Raw genomic sequence first — 21,134 nt, 5'->3', positions numbered from 1 at the left:
GGCTTTTTGGGTCAGGACCCTTCTTTGTCTGTGCATTTCCCACCACAGATGCTGCCTGACATGTCGAGTTCTACCAGAAGTTGTCTTTTTGCTCAAGATTCCAGCATCTGCAGTCACTTACGGCTCCAACCCTGAGAATATTTGGTTGTGATCATTAGCTGCAGTTTTTGTTGATCGCCACAAGATGGCAGGCAATCCATATTCCACAGAGCATCGCTTTCGCGAGCTGATCAGTCACACAATAGTTATTCAGTCATTTGTACAAATTCAATTTTACAAATGATTGATCTTATTTGACCAATATATTTGCAGCTTGCGCTTCGCCCAAGGAGTTAGGGGTATGGGGATCAGTGAGTGTTGATACTCTGTGAGGTCTAAGTCCCATTCTGCAGGGCTGAGAACGAAATCTAGGCCTGCACACTCAGTACATATAAAGTACATTAACGTAGATGGGTTGGAGCTAGTAGGTTTGCAGATGACACCAAGATTGCTGGGATCGTGGACTCTGACGGGGTTGTCAAGGTATACACTGCAGAAATGAGCGGAGAAGTGGCAGATGGAGTTTAATCTGAGCGACGGTGGGGTGTTGCACTTTGGGAACTTAAATGTAAGGGGGGAAATAAACAATTCATGGCATGACCCTAATACAGCATTGATGTACAATGGGATCCTGGGGTCCAAGTCCAAAGCTGCCTGAAAGTGGCACACAGGTAGATAGTATAAAACAGGCATATGCTATGCTTGCCTTCATAGGTCAGGCATATAGTAGAAGAGACAGGATGCCATGATACAGCTTTATCGGACTTTAGTTCGGCCACATTTGGCATATTGCGTGCACTTCTGGTTGCCCCATTACAGGAAGGATGTGGAGGCTTTTGAAAAGGTGCAGAGGAGGTTTACCAGAATGTTGCCTGGATTAGAGGGTATCAGCTATAGGTTGGTCAGATGTGAGCCCATCTCTCACTCTCTCTCTCTCTCTCTCCCCGTCACACAGCGGCACTGGCAGAGGTGGCGGAGATGGCCGCACAGCTCCATGGCACCATGATCAAAATGGAGAACTTCCAGAAACTCGTGGAGCTGAAGAGGGACCTGATTGGGATTGACAATCTGATGATTCCCAGAAGGGTAAAGTCCCTTTGATCAAATATGTATTTTTTCTTTTTAACATGCAAGTGTGATAAGTATGTATCTCTGGAGAGCGTGCAGTGGGAGGACGTGGGAGGAAACCGGAGCACCCGGAGGAAACTCACGCAGCCACGGGGAGAACGTGCAAATTCCACACAGACAGATCTGGAAGTCAGGATTAAACCCGGGGTCACTGGAGCTGGGGGAGGCAGCAGCACTACCAGGCAACATTCTGGAGGAAGCCGGTACCATTGTTGTAGAAGATGTCAGTGTGGGGATGTGGCGGCAAAATACGATAGACCATCAGTGGGGTCAACTCCTCCATGCATGGTTTGATTGAAGATACAATGACTCCGTTGATGAGTTTGAGTTCAGTTTATTGTCAGGTGTGCCAGGGTACAGCGAAAAGCTTTTGTTGTGTACTAGCCAGTCAGCGGAAAGACAATACATGATTTTGTTCTCCCTCTGTTGGTTCTAAGGAGTTCATTCGACTGGGGTGCCTGAGTAAGCTGTCTGCAAAGGGCTTGCAGCAAAGGATGTTCTTCCTGGTAAGTGGCCAGAATGAATTCTTTTCAAAACTGCTGATTTTCCCAGTGTTCGGCTGCATTTTTCAGCAGGTGTCTGAACCTTTGACATCGGTAACGGACAACAGTGCAGTGAACGATGCAAAACTGTTAGAATGGCTGAGGTGACATTCAACTCAGAGTCGTCTTGGGTGGAAGTGAAAAGGTGTCCCTGAGCTGTCGCCAAGAGTCGAGACTGTTTCATTGTCATACGTACCAGGAACAGAGCAGTGAAAGTCTTACTTGCTGCAGCTTTACAGCTTCACATTAATGCAATAACTCAACAAATAAATATGCAATAAATACCATAAATTGATCCTCGATAATACAAGGTAGCTAAAACATAATGGTACAAAAACCGAAGTGCGCAATGCAACCAATACAAAGTCCGTAGTAGCTTGTTGCTGAGGTAGGGTTGTGGTTAGTTTTGTGCATAGAAACATAGAAAATAGGTGCAGGAGTAGACCATTCGGCCCTTCGATCATTCAATATGATCATGGCTGATCATCTAAAATCAGTACTCAGTTCCTGCTTTTTCCCCATTTCCCTTGATTCCTTTAGCCCTAAGAGCTAAATCTGACTCACTTGTGGTTCAAGAGCCTGAAGGTTTATGAGAAGAAGCTGTTCTTGAACCCTCTTAACGATGTTAGCAGCGAGAAGAGAATGTGCCTTGGGCGGCGTGGGTCTTTGGTGATATTAGCTGCATTTTTGAAAAAATGCCTCCTGTAGATCTGTACCCATGACAATGTCAGAAGGGGCATTGTCCACCATTTTATGCGGCCTCCTTTGTTCCTGAAATGGAGTAGAGGAGATGACCTTCTGAAGAAGGGTCTCGACCCAAAACGTCACCCATTCCTTCTCTCCAAAGATGCTGCCTGTCCCGCTGAGTTACTCTAGCATTTTGTGTCGACCAGAGGAGGTGACCCTCTGTGACCCCCTGCCTAAAACCTTCCTCGTACCCGACAAAACTAAAATGGGAAACCCAATCTCCGTCACACTGCGGGCTGTGGGAGCTTGCTTTGCGCAAACTGACCACCACCTCTCCTATGTTACCATGGCGACTGCCCTTCAGTGGACATCTATCGGCGAGGCACTTTGAACATTTCAACATTTAAACATTACAAGGCTTTTCTTTCCATTTCTCTTCAATCAGTACTAAATCAGCTAATGTTACTGTTTGCAAGCTTTGACCTCAGCTGGTACTGTTGCTGTTTAACGAAAGCTTATTGTTATTTTTTTGCCACAGTTCAACGATATTCTTGTGTACACGAGCAGAGGGCTTACAGCATCCAATCAGTTCAAGGTGCACGGACAGGTTCCTCTCTACGGGATGACGGTGAGTCTCCCTTCAGTGGGGTTGGTGAAGCTTGGTTGGCCTCCCATTGTCTTGCCCTGCCCTCGCTCTGTCCGTCGGTAGGATAAGGAGTTGTCTACATAGGGTATGGTCTCACCACCAACCCCTGCCACACCTTCAGCTGCTCGGGCCCCGGACTCTGTGGTTCCCTGCCTAAACCTCATTGCCTTCCTCACTTCCTCTACATTGCTCATAAAACACCCCTCTAATTCACATAAAGCCTCTTCACCTGGTCACGGCCACATTTTCTCTGATTGATGCTCCAGTGAAATGGGGAATATCACACGGCAAGGATTGGAGGGTTTCTACCTTGATTACCTGTGTCCCTCCCTTCCTCACTCCCTTCTTTCCTTCCTTCCATCCCTTTTAATCTTCCCCCCTCCATCCCTCCCCTCCCTTTCTCTCATCCCTTTTTCTTCCCCCTTCCTCCCTCCCCCTCCACCCCTCTCCCTCCATCTCCATCCTCTCCCCCTTCCTCCCCAATCTCTCTCCCCTTTTATCCTTCTCTTCCATCCCTCCCCTCCCAACCCTCTCCACTTCCATCCCTCCCCTTCCAACCCTCTCCACTTCCCCTTCCAACCCTTTCCCTTTCCTCCCTCCCCCTCCATCCATCCCTCTCCCCCTTCCTCCCCATCCCTCCCCAATCTCTCTCCCCTTTTATCCCATCCCTCCCTCCCCCTCCATCCATCCCTCTCCCTCTTCCTCCTTCCCTCTCCCCGTTCCTCCCTGCCCCCCATTCCCTCTCCCCCTCCACTCCAACCCCCTCTTCCTCCCTGGCTGCTGGTTTTTGGCAACTCGCTTTTTGTATCCGGCTTTCAGCGGTGTAGTTTTGAACTTGGTGATACCCTCCCGTACCGGCCGATGAGATCTATTCATGCTTGTGTATCTTTTCCTTTTAGATAGAGGAGAGTGAGGAAGAGTGGTCCGTCCCTCACTGCTTCACTCTGAATGGCCAACACCAGACCATCATCGTGGCTGCAAGGTAGGGCCAGATCTCTTTGAGTACCTTGTTCTTCCGGCTTCTCCCCTCTCCTAACTTACTCGTCATACAGCACGGAAACAGGCCCTTCAGCCCAATTCTTTCATGCTGACCGAGATGTCCCATTTCACATGTGGCCCAGATGCCTCTAAACCTAACCCGTTGACGTACTTGTCCAAATGTCTATTAAATGCTGTTATTCTAACCCTTCTTCAGACAGGACCCGAAACATCACCTATTCATGTTCTCCAGAAATGCTGCTTGACCTACAGAGTTACTCCAGCACTTTGTCTCTTTTCTTTTGTAAACCAGTATCTGCAGTTCCTTGTTAAGCTGATGAATTTATTCTTCTGTTTGTAAAGAATCAAATGTAATAGCCTTAACTTTTATGACTTAACCAGCACTTCTCCAAAGAATCTTGACACAGCATGTGAAAACTGTTGAAAGACCAGGAAGTGAAGTGTTTAAATAACAGGAAGTGAAGTCACACAACTTTGTTCTATTGCAATGGATTGATTCACCTTAAACTACAAAATGGCAGTTATAGTTGCACACTATTTGAATAACATTGGATATTTCAACATTTATTATTCCCAGTGCACGGGTAGAGATGGACAAGTGGATTGAGGACTTGCAGATGGCTGTAGATCTTTCCCAGCAGTGCAACGGATTAAACAGTGAGATCCTGACCCCCAGTCCTGGTGAAGGGACCAACAGTAAGTGAACTACATACTTTGTGGCTGTTTTTGTTTTGAGTTTATTCCATTGAGCTGCACAAAAATTGACATAAAACTAATGTCCTCAGTTTATTGTCTCAGTTATTAGAGACTCTAAACACAGGCTTCTCTTGAAGCCACACAATCCTGGGATTACAATGTGCCACGGAATGATCTCAGACTCACGTGGAATAGTGGAATTCAGGGTCATTGTAAAATATCACTGGCTTTTTAAAATGCCTTTTTTTTAAATTATGCTGTATGAACACTTCTTTTATGTCCAACTGCCACTGTTCTGTAATTGGTTTTGTGTCTGAAGGAAACAAACTATTGAATGGCTACATGCTGGGAGTAATGATTGCAACACAACAACATTGATGCTTCCAAAGCACTTTATTGGATGTAAAGTGCTCTGGGATGTCCTAAAGGGGATGTGAAAGGTGCTATGGAAATACAAACAATTTCGATCCTACAAGACTATAAAGCATGATTTGTGATTCATTTCATCAAACACATTGGACAGAGTTTCTCCTTCACTTAGACCTTAGACCTTCAAACCTGCTTTACCATTCAATTAAATCGTGAACTGCACCTTAGCTGTGAGGGTTTCATCTCATTTTCTGAGTAAAATCCATCACAAGAAAACAGGCCTGGGTAGGCCACTCTGTCCCTCAAGCCTGCCCCACCATTTAAAGTGACCTTGGCTGATATGCTCCAGACCTCATCTCCTCTACAATGCCAGTTTCCCAGAGCCTTCTATTCCCAAAGATGTTTTCAAACAGTATCTACCTCCACTTTAAATACTTCTAATGATCCAATCCACTGGCATTGGGGCCCAGCGGTAAAGTTGCTGCCTTACAGAGACCCGGGTTTGATCCTGACTATGGGTGCTGTCTGTACGGAGCTTGTACGTTCTCCCTGTGACCATGTGGGTTTTCTCCGGGCGCTCCGGTTTCCTCCCACACTCCAAAGACGTACAGGTTTGTAGGTTAATTGGCTTTGATAAAATTGTAAATTGTCCCTAGTGTGTAGGATAGTGCTAGTGTACGAGGTGATCACTGGTCGGCGCAGACCCGGTGGGCCAAAGGCCCTGTTTCCGTGCTGTATTTCTAAAGTCTCTAAAGGTAGTGACAAGTAAGTGATAAAACAAAATAGGATGGGAAATTCCACTCTGCTTCTAGTCCGGGAGAAAATAGAGGCCTTATTTTTAAAGACACATGTCTTTGAGCTGGTTTGATCTCTGGCACTTTCAGAAACTGTTGTGGCTTCCTAATGAAGGTATAGATTCTTCACCAGTCCTACCATGATCAATCTGAATGCAACAAGACCACCCTAATTGCCCATCCTAATTGCTCCTGAATGAGAGGAAGGCTCTGAGCCTGGATTCTCAAAGGACAGACCAAGACAGAGATTTCCTTTCCTCACTGGCATCAGTGCAGCAGAAAGTACGAGGTCGTCACACAGTCATCGTTAGAAAGACTAGCTTTGTCCCCTAGATTTATTTAATTGGCTGAACTTTAACCCCACAACTCCCATGGTGGGATTTGAACTCTGGTCCAACAAGATAACATACCCAGCATGTTATTCCCAGTAAAATCAAAATCCAAGATGTATGTTGTTAGGTATGTAATAACTATCCAACTGTTATCGTCCAATTCTACCCTACAGCCAAAATTAATTTTTACAGCCAGGTAGATAGTTATAATAATAGTTTTAATAATTTTACTTTCACGAGGAATCATTCTCTTGCTTTGAAGCCATTCAATGATTGTTTCAAAATTCAACTTGGAATGTCGGTGCAAAGTAAATTATAAATGGAACGACCACTCGTCAGCTGAAGGTAAATTGGTGCCTGTGTATTCCTGCCGTTTTGTGACCAGCTGTGTTTTCCGATGATGTGCCTCATCTTATTTTTCTCCCCGGTATTAATGTCAATAGTTGGTTCAGATGGAAGTTGTCCGCAAGCTGACAATGTCGTTGGATTATTTGTGAGATTTTAAAGGACTTTTCTCAATCAATTCTGTAGAATCAACTGATGAGACATCTGTAGAACAGGAGTCCGAAGATGATTTAAGTGCCTCAAGGACCTCTCTTGAGAGACAATCGCCCCATCGTGGCAATACCACCATGCACGTTTGCTGGCACAGGAACACCAGTGTCTCAATGGTGGATTATAGTATTGCTGTGGAGGTACAAGCCATACTGAGATAAAAGTGTTCATCTAAATCCCTTGGCAATGTGACACATGCAAAGGTTTTTAAAAAGTCAATGAATTCCATAAATGTTCAAATAAATTATGCATCTAAGACACAAGAGTCTGCAAATGCAGGAATGCAGAGCAACAAACAAACTGTTGGAGGAACGCAGCGGGTCAGGCAGCATCTGTGGAGGGGAATGCCCAGTCCAGTGGAAAGCTCTCGAAGCTCTGGAAACATTCACTGTCCATTTCCCTCCACAGATGCTGCCTGATCAGCTGAGTTCCCCCAGCAGTTTGTTTTATGCCTTTAAGAATGTACTTTCAAAGTTCTGACAAATAATGAGGTCCAAATATGATACCCTGGGATCAAATTCAAGTGAGTAGAGTAGCACGTAAGTTTTCATCAACCAAAGTACTAAGACACTATTTGCAGGAGGCAGGCGGGGTAAGTACCCAGAGAAGTGGAGGAAATGGGTAATAGATCCAGAGTCGGGTGAGGAGAATGTTGCAATGCACCAGTCTCTGTGCTCTGAAACACATTGGGAGACGGGGCAGTCAACAAACAGGTGCTCTCAAAATGCCATTAGACAAATACTTGAGTCCAAAGTCACCAGGACAAGTTTAGTATCTTATGCACAAGTACATTTGTGTATATGCTCGTAAGTAAGCATACACCTTTAGTTTAGTTTAGAGATACAGCACGGAAACAAATGTAAGGCAGCAACTCTACTGCTGCGCCACCGTGCCGACCTCTTCAAACCTTGTCTGCTGCATTTGGTGCTCCCAAAGTAGCCTCTTCTAAGTCAGTGAGGTCAAGCGTAGACTCAGTGACCATTTCACCGAACACTTGCATCAGCCTACCAAGGCCTGTCGAATCACCCTGTTGTCAACTCCCTTCCTATTACCATACTGACCTTTCTGTCCTGGTCCTCCTACATTGCCGGTGTGAGTGGGGGAACAGCACCTCTTACTCTATCCGCTTGGGTAGCTTTCAACCGTATTAACATTGAGAAATAAGGTACTGCAGAAGCTGGTTTATGCCAAATATAGAGAAAGGATGGGTGACGTTTAGGATCGGAACCCTTCCTCATACTTTTTCTCCACAGATGCTGCCGAACCCGCTGAGTTATTCCAGCACTTTATGTCTATCTTTAGTATGAACATTGAATTCTCCAATTTTATGTAACACAACTCTTACCCCCTTTCTCCTTCCTAAACTCCCCCCCCCCCTCCAACCCCACGCAGCAATTTAAACTACAATCCCATCCCTTTCCTCCCCCCCCCCCCCCCCCATCCTCTTCCACCTATATCCCTCCCTCTGGCTTTACATTTCACTCCTCCTCTCGCCTTATCTGACACCCTTTTATCTACTTTGGATCTCTAGCCTTTGTCATTTACTCCACCCATCCGCCATCAAACCCCCCTCACCTGTATCCACCTATCACTTGCCAGGCTTTGTCCCACCCCCCTCTTTTCCAGCTTTCTCCCCCTGCCACAATCAGCCTGAAGAATGGTCCCGATCCGAAACACCGCCCATCCATTACCTCCACGGATGCTGCCCGACCTGCTGAGTTACTCCAGCACATTATGGTTTATTAAAAAAAAAGTACAAGTAGATTTGTAGACAGAGCAGATGGGTGGATGGTTAATTGGCCAAACCTTTCCAAATCCTGGCAGGGGTACAAAGGACATACCGTGTTGAGCTCCTTGTCTGTCCTGCAAATTAACAAAGGTGGACTGAGAATGGCCCCAGATGAAACTATAGGGTTGCAAAGTTACCTTCATAATCTGCTACATAAAATAATGGTCTTGTGACATGAATTAAGCAGCCAACTCGAGGACAATTTATCTGACACAGAGCACAGTGGCACAAATAAGGTTAGTACAATTACATCACATGTTTTTAGATATCAATCAGTGGAAACATTAATGCAGTTTTTGTGAGAATTTTGAAAGTTTTTAGTTGAACACTTAAAAGATATTTTATTGCAAGATTCAGTCCGACACAGAGCTTGGGGAGTTTTGCATTGATCACAAGAGAATTGGGGGGGAAAAAAACTGGGGGGAAAAATGGGATTGTCTAGTAACACTGCACCTTTTATGTAGTTTTCAATTTGTTAAATGGTAATAATTTCAGTTGGATTTGAGAGAAAATAATCCTAGGGAAACTAGTTTGGTTTCAAAGCTCCAAAAATCAGAATATGTGGCAAAGAACCACTCAATAGAACAAGTTATTTAACTGGAACGCGGGTGCCGTCCAAAGTCAATGCAATGTCATTTCCTAATGCATTGTAGTCAGTGACAGCCACCAGTGATCCAAGGACCAGGAAAATAGATGCAAATCACCAATTTGTCGAAAGAACTCCCTCGTCTCTCTGCCTTTCTAAACAATTTTGTGGAATTCAAGTCGTAACCTATATTTACTTAAATTGTTTTCCTTTCTTTGGGGAAAAATACTCCCTTTTTGGAAAGACTCTGGTGTATGTCTTCTGTGTCACATTTTATTTGTTCTTCCCACACATTAGCAACTTAATTCTCTGCCAAATGTCTGAAAATACCACACTCCTTGATACCATATTTATGGCACCTCCTCCACAGTATTTCCCACACCTGTGTCTATTATTTTCTGGGCTGAACCAATGTTATTTTAAGAATAATTTCATCTATTCTACATACTACAAATGTGCCACTTAAGCCTGGTTTATATGAAAGGTTAACTGATAAACAGGTTCTGCTTGTAAACAGCAAATCCGCTCTTTAATTACCCTGAATATTTCTGTGTTTACTTTGATTCAACTGGCCAGAATGTTTCTACTAAACCTTGTAAATCAAAATAACTACAGACATTGGAAATCTTATCATAAAAATAGAAACCACTCAGCTGCTCAGACAGCATCTATGGAGAGTCAAATGGGTTATGAATATTTCAGATCAAAGCTTGCTAATTGCAAGAGCATTTCTTCCAGCTCAATAGCTTCACAATGGATTGATGTATACTGTTAACTACAGCTTTCTTATTAATTCATAGCACGGTAGACTGTGTTTGTTAATTCTGGAGTGTCAGCAGCTGAGATGGTGACCTGATAGACCTATATAAATAACATTGAGAAGGATGGATTAGGGCAGATGGTGAAAATCTTGTGTTCCATATCGGGGTTTCTAAGATAAGAGGTCAAGGGTAGGATGGTTTTGGATGTGATCTGAGGTAGGATTTTTTCCACACACAGGGTATGGTCTGGAATGCATTGCCTGAAGAGGTGAAAGAGAATGATCCTCTCACAACATTTGACAAGTATCTAGACAAGGACTTCAGTCATAAAGCATAAAAGACTATGGACCTAACGCAGATTAGGTGGGATTGGTGTTGGTACAATGGGTGGTATGGACAAGGAAGGCTGAAGGGCCTTTTTCTGTGCTGTACTCTGACATAACCCAACAGGATTTTCATGCAACATGTCAAGCATTTCTGCTGCTTATTGAGCTGGAGGCTGTTACTATTTTTTTATGTGGAATATATTACATTCCACCCTCTAGCATTACAACAGGGAAAGAGGTCCATCAGCCCACCGAGTCTGTGTCGACCAACAACTGCCCATTTGTCCTAATCCTACCCTGAACTCCATTTTTAAAAATTCTCCTCACATTCTCATCAGTTGCCCCACATTCTATCACACATTAACAGACAAGGGCCAATTAACCAAGCAAATCGCATGTTACATAGAAAATAGGTGCAGGAGGAGGCCATTTGGCCCTTCGAGCCAGCACCGCCATTCGTTGTGATCATGGCTGATCATCCATGTTTTGGGGATGTGGGAGGAAACCGGAGCACCCGGAGGAAACCTACATAGTCACAGGCGAATTTGCAAACTCGACACAGACAGCACTGAGGTCAGCTTGAACCTGGGTCGCTGGAGATGTGAGGCAGTGGCTCTGCCAGGCACTTCACATACTTTAATGGAAAAGTTAACCGATTTACAATGGTTCCGTTAGGGATGCTGTCGACATTTATTTGTTGGTACGCTGTCAATCATGGCTTCTTTAAAATTAAGGAAGTAGTTAGTCATGGAGGTATGTTCATGCAGGGCCATAAATATAATACATTTCATAAATAAATCCAATACGGAATTCAGTTGTTGATCCTAGGAGTGGCCTCTTATGTATTCTTACTGTGTTGCCCATTTAAAGTCAAAAATTGGCAAAGAACGAGGATAATGTGATACGTCAATGCATGAGAGGATGATTCCACTGCCAGACAAGTCCAAACTTATACAAGACTGAGTCAGAGTAGTAAATCCCCTGGAGAATTTGGAAAAGACGAGTGGTCAGGGGGACTAATCATGGAACGTTCTGATGTAAACTTGCGGATGAGCCTTTGAGAAGCAGTTGGATGAGGGGGAAAGGACTGGGGTGAACAGAATGGGAAGATGGACCAATTGGACAGAATGGCCTCCGATACCGAAAGGTTGTTGACAGCAATTCCCAGCCTTGTGGGCAGTACTAATTGGTAAACACATTGCAAGCCACTGCCAGGATTGGGCCATGACAAAAAACAAATCGCAGTGGTTCCAGCTGAAACCTCATATTAAATCCTTAAAATAAAATTGGTTTGGCTCCTTTTTAAAACATTTTATTTTCCAGGCATTCTGTCAAGATCTAACCCTTCTTCTTGCTGCACAGATGGACACGTGTTTGTATTTTACATCTAGGGTTGCCAGCTCTGGTCAGTATTATTCTTGGAGTTTTCAACACAGGGCTAACCATCTCCCAATGTTGGTTGGACAATAGATCGACCTTTGGGACATCCCATCTTGTGATGTCCAATTGAAAAATGTGCACTTTACCTGATGGGAGGATTCTCAACCACAAACAGTCCTTTCTACTGACCTCTAATATCCTTTTGTAATTGGCAGATGTTTAAATAAAAGTCTTCATAATGCCCGTTTCTTGCTTGCAATTCCTGGAGACTCCAACACAATCTTGAAGAGATGGCAACCCTGATTACAAACTTCTCGTCTTTCCTTACACCTTGCATAGTTTACAGTCTGTCTCTGTCTTCTCTCCCCTTTGTTCTTGTTGTTTTGCTCTTATGATGGAAGAAACCTCCACTGTTGGTGTCTGTGCTTCACTTCCCTCTGGACTGATCTGTAATCAGTGGCCTCTTGCCCTCTCTCATGTCTGTTGGTACCGAATGCAGAGTCTGTCATTTCATGATCACATCACCAATATTGAGGTAACAATGTTAAAAATATATATTAACTGGCCAGCTGCCATTATAGTTGGTTTTATCTTTTAAAGCGCTAGTCTTGGTTTTGTTAGCCTTATAGCTTGTCCTGTCAAAATGAACGTAGAGAGTCAATTACATGACTGAGGCGGATTTAAATTGCCCACTAATTATATTTCACCCCAGAGCAAGACATATGTCTGTGGATATATAAGGAATTTAAATTTAGCTACGTCTCATTAAATGAAACGCGAGTTTTGTTTCAAGTACCAAGGTACTTTTGTGTTATTATTGATGACTTAAATGTTTGATTAGTTACATCAACAAGAGAAGCAGGGGGGTAGCACTGGACTGTTAATGTGTTGAAAAGTCTACTGTGTTTTTCTGGGTTAGTTTAAAATGGTTTTTTTTAATATAACAATTTGAGTTGAAGTTATCAATCCTTGTAGTTATTTATGTAGGAAGGAACGGCAGATGCTGGTTTAAAACAAAGATAGACACAAAAAAAGCTGGAGTAACTCAATGGGTCAGACAGCGTCTCTGGAGAAAAGGAATAGGTGACGTTTTGGGTCGAGACCATTCTTCAGACAGTTATTTAACTCAGAGGGCTGCGGGATTTTACTCATTGAATAGCGTAACAAAATATGCCAAGGTGTTTCACAGGAGGTTTGGTATGGGCAGTGTTGACTCAGTGGGTGGAAGGGCCTATCTTCGTGCTATATCTCCGTAAGAGATGCAACAGGATTTATGGAATTTTAATCAAGGAGGCACTGAAAGATTTGGGAACAATGGAGGAAACGAACATAGACTTTGTTAGGTTTCAGGTTGAGAAAATTACAGAGAGAAATGTGTGAGAACAGGAACAAAATTTTTAAAAGGATGATAAGCATTTAATAATTGAGGTGTTACATAACCAGGAGCCAATGCAGGTTAGTGAGCACAGAGCAGTGGTGACCGGACCTTGGAGTGAGTTAGGCCAAGGGCAGCAGAGTTGTGGATGAGAGGTTTTTACAGAGAGCAGGACGGTGACCAACCTAGAAGTCTAGTTTTAATTTTGGTTTTAGTTGAGCGACAAGTTACAGCAAAAAGCTTTTTTGTTGCGTGCTATCCAGTCGGCAGAAAGACTATACATGATTACAATCAAACTGCCCACAGTGTACAGGATAAAGGGTGGTGCAATAGTGGAGTCTGGAGGTAATAAAATCAAGATTAGTAGTTTTAGCATCAGATAAGATGAAGGAAGGGTCGGATTAGAACTTCCCCAGTGATAGAGCAAATAGTGTGTTCTGAACCTGATCTGTTAAATATGACATCAAGGTTGTGAAAGTATTTAACACTTCATTTCAATTTGCTCATTAATTGCTACAGTATCAAGTTTTACCATATAGTCTGCCCAGTTTGCAAAATGAAGACACTTAAAGTTTAAAAAATGGACTAAGGTATTTCTGCAAGATAGATTCAAATTGTTCCACTATCTCAATACATTCTGGAAAATAGTGTGCTTTACTGTAGTGGAGTCAGTTATAGTTTAGTCTAAAATATTGTTTGCTTGATCTTTTGTGAAGTCATGGAAATCTTCAGGGAAGCCATTAAGCCCTTCATGCCTGTCCTGGTGCATTGAGCATGTTCTCCAACACAAAAGCAAATTGCAGCAGATGCTGGAAGTCAGAAATAAAACTAGAAAATGTTGGAAACACTCTTTGGTAGAGGTGTAGTCAGGTATAAAACCTGAGGCCGAAACCTACTCAACATGTTGGATCTTATTGGCTTCACTCCAATGCCCAACTACCCATATATTAGTGTCACGGAGTCTCAGTGTGGAAACAGGCCCTTCGGCCCAACTTGCCCACACCGACCAACATGGCCCATCTACACTAGTCCCACCTACCTGCATTTGGCCATATCCCTCTAAACCTTTTGACCCACAGGAACCGTGGCATCTGCTCTCTCCCAGGAATCTGGGCAATCAGCCCGAACATTTTAATGCATCAACGCTGCCCAGCCAGAACCCAAGGACCTCTAATGTTCTTGGTCACAATTTGTCCTTAACTCACCACACATAGTTGTCCCATCTGAGTCCTACAGCTGGGCTCTACTCTGCAGTTCAGCCAAAAATTGTGGAGTGAGGAAGAGTTACAGACAATGATCTGTTTCCCTCCAGCCCTGCTGGCTTTTCTTCACATAATTGTCCAGTTCCCTTTTGAAAATTCCTATTGAATCTGCTCCCTCTGCAGGGGGTGGGAAGAATGGCAAGAAGCCAGTGAACTGGCTTCACGGGATTCTGAAAATAAACATGAAGATACTGCAAACAATGAGGAAAGGGATTACCAGAAGGTAGAGCAGAGATGTCTTGCTATGATTGTTCCAGGAATTGGTAAGGGCATACCTGGAGTTCTATGTGTAGTTTAGCTGCCCATATCTAATGAAAGATCTATGTAGTTGGTGCAGTTTCGGTTCAGTGAGTAGATTCCGAGATTGTACTGTGACCAGAAGTGTATTCACTGGAGTGTAGAAGAGTTATCGGTGATGCTGTTTCCAAGCCAGGAGAGTGCAGAATAAGGCAGCATATTCTCAGAATGGTTAGGACTAGGATTAGATTTATTTTATGTACATAGAAGGAGTTATCCATCCTTTTACATACAGGCCCTTGCTGGGTTACGAACATCTGATTTATGGCCACCCAGATGTAGGAACAAGCCACAACAAATGGGGCTGTGAAGAGCCAAGCAGAGCTGAGAGCGCTGAGCGGACTCACTGGATCACTCACAGAGTCAGCGGCCGCTCTTCCCCCGCCTGCTCGCTCTCCGATCATGGCTGTTTTTGTGAACCTCGCCCACACTGTTTTAGTTCATTTCCAACTTAATGGAAAAATTCAGGGTTACGAAGCATTCTCAGGAACAGAACCCCTGTTGTAAACCAGGGATTGGCTGTAGTTATTTAACCCAAAGGGCTTATGGGTGTTAATCACTCAAGGCTGAGATCAATAGATTTGTGGTCACCAAGAGGATGTGGGGATTGAGAAGGGCGGTGGTCTTGAAAGATCTTGCGAGCACCTAATGCACTGGTGGAGCAGGTACAAGGGGACAAAAGGCCCCCTCCTGATCCTCGTTCCCATGTACTGACAGACTTCCCTTCGACAAAACATGAAGTTGTTTGTTTGTCTGTGCAGCAGATGGCAACACTCTTAACATAATGCTTGTCATAGACATGTTCCTTTGAGAATTGAGAATATATATTTAGTAGCCTCTAATTTTTAAGCTAAGATTCCACTCAGAGTCTAACCATCTGGGCATGTCTACTGAAAGTTATAACTCGAAAAGTGTTTCCCATTTAATGGGCGGTAGTGGGGTATAAATAGCTTAAGAGAAACAAAATCGTAGAAGGATAGTGCTTGCTCGGGTTACATTTCTAAGCAAAGCTGGACAGTGGAGAGTTGGACAGATGTTACAGCTGCACATTGGGAAGAGTGTAAATTAAATCTTATCATCCAGTAGTATTTCTCGGAGTCAAGCCGTTGAAGAATTATTTACACCAGATTTGATGGGGAATCATTATCTCATCGTCTTCTCTGCAGTTCTGAAGCAAATAATTCTCCTCGGGCTTGAGAGGAAAGTTGCCAACTCTGGCTAGAGTGTTTCTTGAGGTTTCATTGCACAGATGTGATTAAACTAGAAATGGTACAGAATAGATTTGCATTGGACTGGAGGGCTTGAGTTTTAAGGGGAGATTGGATAGGCTCAGACTATTTTCCCTGGAGCAGAGGAAACTAAGGAGTGATCTTAGAGAGGTTTATAAAATCATGAGAGGCATAGCTACAATGGATTGTCAGTCTTTTTTCCCAGGATATGAGAGTAGGGCAGAGATTCAAGGTGATAGGTGATAAAACTAGATGGCAGAGATTTAAGGTGATAGGGGGAAGATTTAAAGGGGATCTGAGGCAAATGTTTCACACGGGTGATGGTGGGTATCTGGAATGAGCTGCCAGAGGAGGTGTTTTCAGCAATACAATTACAATAGTTAAAATACAGTTGTCCAGGTATGTGGATAGGAAAGGTTGAGAGAATATGGGTCAAAAGCAGGCAAATATGACTAGCTTATATGAGGATGTTGGTCAGCAGATAGGTTGGGCTGAAGGGTCTGTGTCTATGCTGTGCAACTTTATGACCCACCACCTTCCTTGGTCAAACTGTCCCATCCCCTTTTCTCATTTCCAATATTTTTAAAAGCGTTACACTATTCCTAAAACTCCCTTATGATTTTTGTCCAAACATTGTCCTGGAGCACTGATCACCTGAGTTTAGATTCCAAAATCATTGGAAGCTGGTGCTTTAAGTGAGAAATAGAGCATGATTTGGGCTGTAAAATCATGTGACATCTCATTTATGATCTTGCAATGTTTCAATTATCTGATGTAATGTGCACGTTCCTTCCTGTGTTAGAATCAGCTTTCTGGAAACTTGCTGAGGAAATTCAAGAACAGCAATGGTTGGCAAAAACTTTGGGTGGTCTTTACCAACTTCTGCCTCTTCTTCTACAAATCACACCAGGTGAGTGAAGGGCAAAGGTGATCTTGCTGTTTGTCACTCGTTCTCCTTTAAGATCATGACATCTAATCGTTAGTGTTGCAAATGTTTAAGGGTGTACTAATATTTGGGTAGATTACATGGGTGTCTCTAAGGGCAATATCTTCCTTTCCTACGTTAAAATGGTGGTTAAAATATCAGTCATTCATTCTATGCAACATCTCTTACCTCTGTCCCACCCCCTCCCCTGACATCAGTCTGAAGAAGGGTCTCGACCCGTAACGTCACCCATTCCTTCTCTCCCGAGATGCTGTCTGACCTGCTGAGTTACTCCAGCATTTTGTATCTACCTTCAATTTGAACCAGCAACTCCAGTTATTTTCCTACACATCTCTAAGTGCCTTACGATCACTTAAGTCAGATATGAATTGTGGCCAGTGAGCTCCCAACAAATTGACATGATGTGAGGGTCACAGTGGTAGAATTGCTGCCTTACAGCACTGGAGACCCGGGTTCGATCCTGACCACAGTGCTGTCTGTTCGGAATTTGTACATTTTCCCTATGACAGCGTGGGTTTTCTCCTGGCGTGCCAGCTTCCCGCCACACCCCTAAAAAAAAAGGTTTGTAGGTTAATTGGCTTTGGTAAAATTGTCCCTAGTGTAAGATATTGTGTTAGTGTACAGGGTGTACCTCCGCGCTGTACCTCAAAGTCTAAAGTTGATTTAGAGGGATAAATATTGGCAAACACACCAGGAATAACTTCGCTGCTCTTTGAAATAGTTCAAGGGAATTTTCTGCCCACGTCCATCAATCCAAAAGATAAAATATCTTTAAATTTCTACATGAAGCAACCAATGGGCAAGTGTCTTGTTCATTTACAGGATGTACCTATTGTTAACAAATCCAGCACGTATTGCTCAATGCTAAACAGTGTAACATTTCTCATGGGAGGTCACTTGGCCCTTTGCTATTTCTCTGCAACCTATTTTTTCCCACTTGCCGACCACTCACTGAGATTCTACCACTCCCTTCCACAGTAGGGGCAATTTACAGTGGACAATAATGAACCTACCAACCTTTCAGATATGGGTGGAAAACCCAAGCGGTCACAGGGAGAACATGCAAACTCTGCACAGCGAGTTCGGGTTTAAACCGGGTTTCTCGGTCTGCTCTACCCACTGAACCATTTCAGAGGGCAGTTGGAGTCAACTCCATTTAGGAGTGTGGGATTACATTTAGGTCCAATTGGGTAAGAAAGGCAAATTTCTTTCACAACAGGACATTTTTATCATGATCGAGTGGTTTTATTATTTGCAATTTTGTAATCAAATTATTTTTGTCTGTCGTCGAGACAAGTCTCTCAGCAGTCAAAGACGTCATGTTATTTTTTTTCTTTGTTATAAACTGGCAAAATTCCATCTCGTGCAATTTTTCACTAAATGTAAGCCCCTGGTTTTGTGAAATGATGGAAGAATCAAGTTGAGGCCAAAGATGCTGAGGCACAAAATCGTCATGTTCCTGAGTGCATGATCTCATGACCCATGTCTGAGATTTGGGTCCGTGAAATGTCAATGTACCTTAATAATCTGAGGCAATCAGCACAGAACTTGTCTGGGAAGTACTTCATTGAGGACTGTTTCAGCAGGGCCTTTGTCCTTTCACCAACAATCCGATGTACTGTGATCCCTGCAGCACACCCTCACAAGAGCCAGGTTGGTTTCTACCCCATTGTGTGTTACCTTGGGAAAAGTTTTGCATGTTGCTTTGTAATAGTGTTGTTGGTCATTCCTTAGGACTCTCATCCACTGGCAAGCTTGCCACTACTGGGTTATTCTGTCACCACCCCAGCAGAGTCTGACAACATTCACAAGGACTACGTCTTCAAGTTACAGTTCAAGTCCCATGTTTACTTCTTCAGGGCTGAGAGTGAATATACCTTTGAAAGGTGAGGTTCGCCTGCTGTCTTTTTAATGGCAGAAATTGATGAAGGGAATGTTTTGGATGATCTCTTTTCTTGGATGGACGAAGGAAGGAGGAATGTAGAGTAAGAAAACAAAATAAAAGGTAGAATGAAAATCAAACTTCTGGAGCACCGCAGGGGGGGGGGGGGGGGTCAAGCTGTATCTGTGGAAGAAAATCGGCAGAGGACAATTGGGGTCAGAACCTTTCTTCAACATACGGAGTCCCTCCAGCAGTTTGTCTTTTAAAGAATCCTGACCCAATACGCCATCTTTTCATTTCCCTCTACAGATGCTGCCTGCCCCCTGAGTTCCTCTAGCAGTTTGTTTTTTGCTCTAGATTCCAGCATCTGCAGTCTCATCTCCAACGATAGAAATAATTGAACAATTAGAGTAAGAGGATGAAAAATGTATATATTTTCAAACTCTCCTCGACACCATGACTGACCTTGAAACCGTGTTAACTCCTACACGTGACTTGTTGTTTCATTTGCTCTTGGGATGTTTTTAAGAACATTGCACCAATGTGTCATGCATTTTTCTTTCCACAGGTGGATGGAAGTGATCAGAAGTGCCACCAGCTCTGCTACTCGTACACGCCTTCTAAGTCGCAAGGAATCTCATGCTTACTGATCACCAGTGGAGAGGGGTCCTTTTCAAACACACCGATTTCCATCACGTTTTGACTCTTTTTCTTTAAAGGAGAAAGTCCTAGTGCACATTTAGTTGAGTTCCAGACCATTTGTCTTTAAGATAAGCCATGCCCATCTAGTTCATTTAGTACTTGAACACTAAAATACCACCATCACTCAGCTTATTCCAAAATGAGGCAAAAACCAGTTACAGGCAGATTTTGTCTCAGCCCAGAGTAACAAAGAGTTTGAAAATTGTGTATATATAAAAAGAACTTCATCAACCTTCTGCCTGGGCAGTTTTAAAGAATGCATTCAAGGCAAGCCCAGAATATACCTTTATCCATACATAAATTATATTGTGGACAATTTTGAGCTTTAGACCAGTAATGTTTAGGTACTGACTGGTACAGATTTGACAATCAGGCTGTTGGTTCAGATCAATCTATGTTTGTCCTGTTACAGTATTGATTTAAAGGACCTTCCAGCTTTGCATGGCCCCAAGTCTGAGGACATCACCATTTTTGCCCAAAGATACGGACACTTTGGACACAACAGAACATTACAAATATTTATCTTATTACTTTGTAAAGATTGCTTCCCTATTTCAAGTAGCTGCAAATTATTTCTAGTTGCTACAAATTGGGTTGGAAATGTTTCTTGCCAAGAGGCTGATTAGATATTTGCAAAGACTTATTTCTTGCTAGACACTAATTGTGTTTCACATCCTGATATTTTTCCACCTACTATATTTATTGAGCGAGATCAAGTGATTTTGAGGCTTACTTATTGTTAGAGCACAAAAACATTTGGAATAGTCTTGCCAGAAGGGAACTATGATCATAATAAAAGATTAAATTTTAGATTAAAAAGTGAGGATCCATGCACCACACTGCTAAACTAAACTTATCTAATTCTATTGAAGTACCAGTTTGTTTTCAGGAAAGCTCTGATTAGAAAAATAAATTGTGTTCCTGGAACTGTACTGAAGCTGTAAGGAGGGGAAAAAGGCCATCCCTTTCCATGGCCTCATTCCCAGTGAGTTTTGAGTCTCAACTGCAAGATCTCACCAAATGCATTGCCTGTGAAACTCTTTTTAAATAATTTACTTTCAATTGTTGGATGAGCAGACAGTTGCATCTTAAGTAAGGTGGACCAATTTAGGCAGACAAGATGGAAAATTATATAGCAAGTTTGGCATCCACCCGTAAAGCAATATCCAGTTACTGTCTGATGTTACAAGTTTGGATTTGTTCTCATTTATTTCATTATTATGTGAAGATTATTCAGCGAATGTGCCATAAAGCATCACATTGGAATAGAGAAAGTGACTTTCACATGACTAATCCTTGGAGGTGACTTTCCCAATGTGTACAATCCCATTGTATAGTGTACTGTGAACAGAACATTATGTCTATTGTACCCAGTTTTACATCCTTTCAGTATGCTGGGAAATAGTTGATAATACAGAGACTGAAGTTCCATACAGCCGGGTTTACTGGTGGAACGGCCATTCCCTCTTGGTAAATTATATATCTTCTCCATTCCAGGGGACTTTCTGGAGTTTACTTGGAATCAAGTTATTGGTAAAAATTAGCAAAACTCTTGGATTTTGGATCAAAGTCTACGCCACAGCAAGTGGAATGGACACAGGTTCCATGCACCACACACCATCAATTGGAGCCTTTAGCAATACAAGGTCACGGGGCCAGTGAAAGTTCCGATTTGTACCCTAAGGCTAAAATCCACCTGGAGTCAAAACAATTTGTTTTGAAGCAGTTAACCCAGATAGAATTGCCTTGCCTTTATGTGCTGAGGAGGTCTTTTACAAGGAACCATACTAGCTATTCATCAGCATCTTCAAC

General features: G+C 43.0%; 1 protein-coding gene across 2 annotated transcripts in view; it reads left to right on the top strand.

The window, feature by feature from the left end:
* The window catches only part of farp1 (FERM, RhoGEF (ARHGEF) and pleckstrin domain protein 1 (chondrocyte-derived)), a 223,043-nt gene extending 202,447 nt beyond the window's left edge, over positions 1-20,596 (top strand). For both annotated transcript variants that reach the window (XM_078402238.1, XM_078402239.1), the window contains 9 exons: positions 995-1,125; positions 1,605-1,673; positions 2,935-3,024; positions 3,942-4,024; positions 4,619-4,737; positions 6,764-6,927; positions 16,595-16,702; positions 18,473-18,624; positions 19,189-20,596. In XM_078402238.1, the coding sequence (XP_078258364.1) occupies positions 995-1,125; positions 1,605-1,673; positions 2,935-3,024; positions 3,942-4,024; positions 4,619-4,737; positions 6,764-6,927; positions 16,595-16,702; positions 18,473-18,624; positions 19,189-19,270 (998 nt within the window). In that variant the 3' untranslated portion in view covers positions 19,271-20,596. The remainder of the gene's footprint in view (positions 1-994; positions 1,126-1,604; positions 1,674-2,934; positions 3,025-3,941; positions 4,025-4,618; positions 4,738-6,763; positions 6,928-16,594; positions 16,703-18,472; positions 18,625-19,188) is intronic.
* The last annotated feature ends 538 nt before the right edge of the window (positions 20,597-21,134 follow it).

Source organism: Rhinoraja longicauda, chromosome 7 (assembly GCF_053455715.1).
Source record: "Rhinoraja longicauda isolate Sanriku21f chromosome 7, sRhiLon1.1, whole genome shotgun sequence".
Classification (NCBI taxonomy): domain Eukaryota; kingdom Metazoa; phylum Chordata; class Chondrichthyes; order Rajiformes; family Arhynchobatidae; genus Rhinoraja; species Rhinoraja longicauda.
This window is presented reverse-complemented; position numbering and strand designations above follow the sequence as displayed.